At 49.2% G+C, this 6142-nt stretch overlaps 1 protein-coding gene across 1 annotated transcript in view; it reads left to right on the top strand.

Moving 5' to 3' along the window:
- Positions 1–6142, top strand: part of TRIM29 (tripartite motif containing 29) — a 24036-nt gene that overhangs the window by 16602 nt on the left and 1292 nt on the right. Inside the window, exons 8-10 of the mRNA XM_009994602.1 lie at positions 1938–1997; positions 3151–3252; positions 4338–4414. Coding sequence (XP_009992904.1) covers positions 1938–1997; positions 3151–3252; positions 4338–4414 — 239 coding nt within the window. The remainder of the gene's footprint in view (positions 1–1937; positions 1998–3150; positions 3253–4337; positions 4415–6142) is intronic.

Genomic DNA, 6142 nt, shown 5'->3' with positions numbered 1-6142 from the left:
TGTCCCAAAATTTCCTTTCCCTCATATTTCCTGCTGTGCCCTGGACAAGATCTGTCCCTCTACGTTTGTTTATGCTGGGTCTTCTCTTCCAGCCTACAAAGCTTTGGGAAATGTTTGCTTTTTTTCATCTCAAACAAGCCAGAAAAGGTTCTCAACTCCATGGAGGAGAGCTGGAGTGACTGAGCTCTTTCAAGTGTGTAGTTAGTGCATACAGGGAAGTTTTAACATGAGTTACTGGGTTGAACTAAGTGGCTTTCTCCACTGGAAGCCTACCACACTGTGTGATCAAGTGGGAAAGCTACACTGGGCTTGCTTTGCATTAGGGTGTGACTTTCACCAGAAAACACACTTCTTCCCTACAGGGAAAGGATGGAAAGGGTGTGGAATGTGTCCTGAAAAAGCAGAAGTCTGAGGTTTCTTTCTGAGCTCTGACACTGCCAACAAGAGCCCTGCTGATTTGCTTGTGTCTCAATTGTTATAGGAACATAGAACATTGTTATATACATATTTGGAGTGAGAGTTTTGAACACCCTCAGTTGTCAAAGGGCAGTTGCCTATTTCCAAAATTAGTGTCAGGAGCTCCAGGGTGAAAAGCAGAGAGTGCTGAAAGCCTGAAAGGAGGGCAATGCCTGTAGGGACAACAGAACAGAAAGGGCAGCACAAAAGAAGTTGCCAAATTCCCTGTGGCCCTTAGAGAGGGAGGCCCTGCCTGGCTCTGCCAGGTGTTTCCAGCTGCTGCTCTGCACAGCCAGGTGCTGGGCAGGGTGAGGGCTGGGCCAGCAGGGGCACTGCCCAGAAGGAGGATTTGAAGTGCCACGTTGCCTGGTTTCGTGAGGACATCCCAGATGTCTGGGTTTCCAGTGTTTCTCCTTGGAGGTGCCATCTGGATCAGTGACCAGGGGCAGAACATTCTCCTGGGACATTCCCAGTTCAGCATCACCAAGCCTTTAGCAGGCTTGTTTCCTGCAGGTCCTCCGAGTTAGGGGGGTCAAGCTCCTCAGCAGAGGCTGCAGAGGGGCATTTTGCCAGTGGTGGGTTTGTTCTGCACAGAACCTGCCTCCACCTGCTGCCTGGTTGGATGGTTGGAGCTGCTGTCCTGCCCAGGCTGCCCCAGGGCTCCACTGGCCCTGTTGCTCTCAGGCACTCACACATGTTCTCCTGAGCAGAGCTGCTGATACTGGGGAGATACCAGTCCCAAACACTGCCTAAAAGGTAGAGGAGCAATCTGTTAAACTGTTCCACACTCCTTTCTATCCTCTACCACTGAGCTTTCTTCTCCTGATGTTGCAAACAGTTTAGCCAAAGCCAGGAGGAGATTGGGAAGATCATCTTTGGAAGCCTTTGAATGAGAAGTAGAAGGGACTCAGCACACAGAGAGGGAGAGAGAACTGCTGAAATAGGAACACTAAAGCAGTCCACAGGATGGCAGCATAACAGCTCCAAGTATTCGTCTCTTTCCCACTCTCCTGGGAGGCCAATGTCTCACAAAAGGGGTAAAACAGCACCAGCCTGCATCCCTGCATGGTGTCCTAGTGAAGCCCTGCAGGACATGCCTGTCCCAGGGGCTGAGACAAGGTGTGCTTGAGCAGGAAATGCTCCTCTGCTCCTGCCTCTGCAGCTCCAAACCCAACCCTCTGCCTGCAGGGCTCTCTGCAGAACACTCATGTTGAGCAGGCAAACCCCAGCTGGCAATTTAAGGCAGCTAAAGACAGTTCTGTGGCAGGAAAAAGTGCTTTGTTCTCTAAAGGAGGAGTCTTCACCATTCCCTAGAACCCAGAGAATAAAGACCAGGCTCTCCTCTCTTCCCTGGACCCAGATTTCTGTTTTGGGGCTGCTTCCAAATTGGTGGGGACTGCACCATAGAGCAATGCCAGGCCCAGGCCTTGGAGCCAGCTCCTCAGGAGCCAACTGCTGAACTGGATGCTCTTGTTTTACAGCCAATTTCAACCCACGATCATGGGAATTTTCCTCCTTCCAAGCGACTGAGGAAACACTTGGTACGGGTAATTCTGACTTCAGTTTGAAAGGATCTAACCCCCCGTGCCACAGCTTTCTAGCTGGCTAACCAACCTGTTCTGCTTCCCATCTTGGCTGTCCTGTCACCTGCCAGTCACTGTCTCACAGAACCAGCTCTTAGCTGGCTCCTCAGCACTGCCTGCATCCACCCAAGGTGGCCTCCAGGTGCTGTGTGCACAGGAAGGAAAGGCATCCCTGACCCTCACTGTTCAGACAGTGCAAGAAGATGGAAACTGTAGGTGCCAATTTGTAAAAACCCCAGGTTACCAACCAACTGCAGCCACCAGCACACAGAGCACTTGGGAAGTTGTGGCAGAACCAGGAGTGGACCCCAAATACCCTCAGCCAGTCTCAGAATCCCAAGGCTGCTCTTCTCTAGCACACAAACACCTTTTTTTCTCAGCTCACAGGTTCTCCAAGAGGGAGCCTGCCTGATGTTCACTGCCTGCACAGCCTCCAGCACAACGGGGTGCTCTGAGCTAGAAGCAGCAGCAGCAAGTCATGCCTTTTCTTCCCAGATCCTCATCCTTCCTTTTTCTTGCCTGTATTTTCCTCCTCTGCTTCGTCCATGCTCAGAGGGTCCTGCCTTTCATTCAGGGACAGCCCACGGACACCCAGGGCCACCTGAACTTGGGGTGGCTCCCTCTCATCATCTCTGCTCTCAGCTCCATCCTGGCAGCCAGGGCCTGACCCCAAGGAGGCCAGGAAGGGAAGCCTTGCTTTAATTTCAATGGGCTTGGAATAAAGCAGCCTCAGCTGCTCGGAGGCAAGGGAGCTGTGGCAGGTATCAAGCTTTTTTGCCTCGTTACTCCAGGCTCTGGAGATGCAGCTGCTTGTGAGGAGCTGCTGCTCTTCAGTCACAGCTGCACCCTGGGCCTCTCAGGAGAAAAGCTCTTCCTTGCCTGCCTGGAGCACTGGGATCACTTCTCCCTCACACCCTGTGTGCACTGGGACCCCCCAACCAGCTGCCCCCACCTGCCTTTTCTTCCTAAGAGAAAAGGGACACGTCTATTGATTCCCATTCCCAACCCCCCCCAAGGCTGGCTGAAGGCAGCTTTACAGAGTGTGTTTTGAAATGCTTCCCCCCTGGAGCCTGCAGCACCATGGAATAACACCCCCTCTTCTGTCTTCCAGTGGGCAATGGTACTAAGCTGCCTTTTCAGTTCTCCTCGGTGGGACAGACTCCTCCTGGTGACTTCAGCAAACAGTCTGATGGGAGCCTCTTCACCAAGACCGGTACTAGGCATTGAGTTTTCCCCCTTCCTTCTGCCCCTTTTTAGGTGATAAGACATTTAATCCTCCTCTTATTCCTCCAGAGAAGGCCTGGAACAGTGCTACACCTGGGCTCACATCTCCTACCCTGACTTTCTTTCCCACACACACACGTTTCCATGAGGAACTTTGCTGAACAAGGACAACAGGAGTCTATTAAGAAGTTCTATCTAGTGAATAGTTGAAGGGGCTTTAAATTTCATTTCTAACAGGTAGACGTGAGAATTTTGGAGCATTTTAGAGGTGTAGGGAGCAGGGAAAGATGGAAAATTATGGTAGGAAATTATGTTCATGGCCATTCAACCCCTCTAGCTTCAGCAGCATTTTAAAAATGGTTATTGCCCTGAAAGAATAATAGCCACTGAGCACAACCTTACAAAATATGTATGCCCTAGCTGCCTGTCCTCCTCCTTCTGACCCAGAATCCCCCCATTCACTGTCTCATAATCCTCTTCTCACTACCCACTAGCTCAAGGGCACCAGAGGTGGAATCCAAGAGCATCAGCACCTGCCAAGCAGAGCCAGGTCTAATTAATTGGGAGATGGGGAGGATTGCCTGGTGGCACTGGAAGGGGTTGTGAGCTGGGAGTGTTATTGTTGAATCAGAACTGAGCTGGTGTGGTGGAAGGGAGGTTAGGGCTTATCACACTGCCAGCAGTGCTGTCATTAATTTCTGACATGGAAACCCAGCCCTGGGCTCTTTGCACTAATTAAACAGCCCGTAGGGTTCTTTGCAAGAGTCAGAATGTTTAGTTCGGGACCTGGCCTAAAATTGAATTGCACTGATTGCATTCCACCTCTCTGCATTCCTCAGACGTTTTAATTAGCCAGACCTTCTTTACTCCCTTTTCCTAACTGATTGGGTGGTGGACTAGGCATCTGTCTGATGGCTGCTGTGTCCCACCCCAGAGATGGCTGCATTGCAATGTCAAGTCATGCAATACTAATGACGTGGCACTTCCAGTCCTGCTACTCATCCTGAGGCTGCAAGGGGAGATGGGGATGGTGGCAGGGACTGATCTATAACAGGCTGTTTTATGTTGTCACAGCTTATCCTTCAATAGTGAGACATCAGTCTACAAAGGTGACGCCACAGACATGGAAATCCTCTAAGCAGTCTGTATTGGTAAGAAATATACCCTTGGTGTGAAAGCATGTGCACAGCTTCAGCAAGGGAACTACCTGTTCTAGGGACACCTGAGGCTTCAGTGACAAGGGCTTGGGGCCTTTGGAGATGGGAAAAGCAAAAGCTTCAAGCCACCAGCTTCTTATGAGTATTTTCTCTGGGGTTACCTGCATCCCCAGCCACAGGTTTAACACAGCACAGCTCTGGGTTGCAGCAGTGATCAATACTTCAAAATGTCACTTGGAAAAGATTTTGCCCCCGTCTGAAATTTGATCCCAGCTTCTAGAAGCTGTAGAAATACTCCAGCACATGTGCTACCTGTAGGACTTGTGTTCCCCAAAGGGGTATCAGACCCTTCTAGCAGCCTGTGACGTGGCTGAGGAGCAGATTGTGTAAATGCCAGCAAAAACAACTCTAGAATCTTGTTAATTACATCCCATAGTGGCCAGATTCAAAGATGAAGGGTGAGACTACAATCATAAAGCACTAGAACATCTGTGAGTCACTCATTCTGCCCAAGTGTATTGCAAGGGACAGAGGACAGTGATATTTTAGGGCTTGTAACCTTAAATACACAAGGTTGACAAACAGCTGATGCACTATCACAGAAACACCAAGTTCATCTATTTTTCTAGACATCCATTCACACTGTGCTGCTCTAAGGTTGTACATGACCTGAATGAAGATGGTCAGGTCTTTGAAAGAGATGAAATCTATTTTTTTGAATTCTGATTACACATTTGTGAAAGTTTATTTACTCTTCCCTGGAAATAAGGCTTGTAAGAAGCAAGAGGGTCAAGAATCAAGGGCATTCCCACACTGAAGGAAGAAAACAGAGACACAACAGCTAGAAGGACTGGAGATATGTGTCTCTGCTCAAGGTTCAAGGCCCCACCAGGAGCTTAATGCCTCCTTGGTAGCCTGTATCACTTTCAGAAAATCCAGCTTTGAGCTTCTGAATGTGCTGCAGCAAAACCTCCCAGGAACAGCAAAGTTTTGTGATATCTTCTGTCTTGTGTTTGATCAGTGCCTTTCTAAATGATGGTAGAATCATAGAATGGTTTGGATTGGAAGGGACCTTAAAGATCATCTAGATCCAACCCCCTGCATGGGCAGGGACACCTCCCACCAGCCCAGGCTGCTCCAAGCCCCATCCAACCTGCCCTTCAACACTGCCAGGGATGGGGCAGCCACAGCTTCCCTGGGCAACCTGTTTGTGTGTGCTCAGATGGAGACTCTTCCCAGAGATTTTAGACACCAACCTGTCCTCCCTGTGGGTGGTTTTATACTGGGGAAGTCTGGTCAGGAAAGGGAAGTCTCTGTCAGCACTGGTGGATGCCAGTAGGAGCTTTTTAGCATTAAACAGGACAGACAGTGCTCCATGAACACAGTGCTTTCCTTAATCCCCACAGAGAAATCCTGGGTAACTTCCCCCACCTGAAGTCACCAGGCTTTGCCAGCCTCCCTTTCTCTCTCACACATACACTTGCAGTGGCTATTTTATTTTTATAGCCTATCCTTACCAGATAGCTCTGAACCTAACAATTGAGTTGATAAATACAAGCATTTAAAGAGTCCCAAAATAGAAATACATGCTCTGGACTGCAGCAGCTCTGCGGGAGCTTTTATGCTCTATTGGGCCAATAATCTACCTTTTAAAATAGTCTTAAACATGTATTTAAGTAATACACATTCTAAAAGCACTGTAAATATGATTTTCCACAAAGA

Source organism: Chaetura pelagica, unplaced genomic scaffold (assembly GCF_000747805.2).
Source record: "Chaetura pelagica isolate M959 unplaced genomic scaffold, ChaPel_1.0 scaffold583, whole genome shotgun sequence".
In the NCBI taxonomy this organism is placed as follows: domain Eukaryota; kingdom Metazoa; phylum Chordata; class Aves; order Apodiformes; family Apodidae; genus Chaetura; species Chaetura pelagica.
Note: the sequence above shows the minus strand (reverse complement) of the source record. Positions and strands in the feature narration are given on the sequence as shown.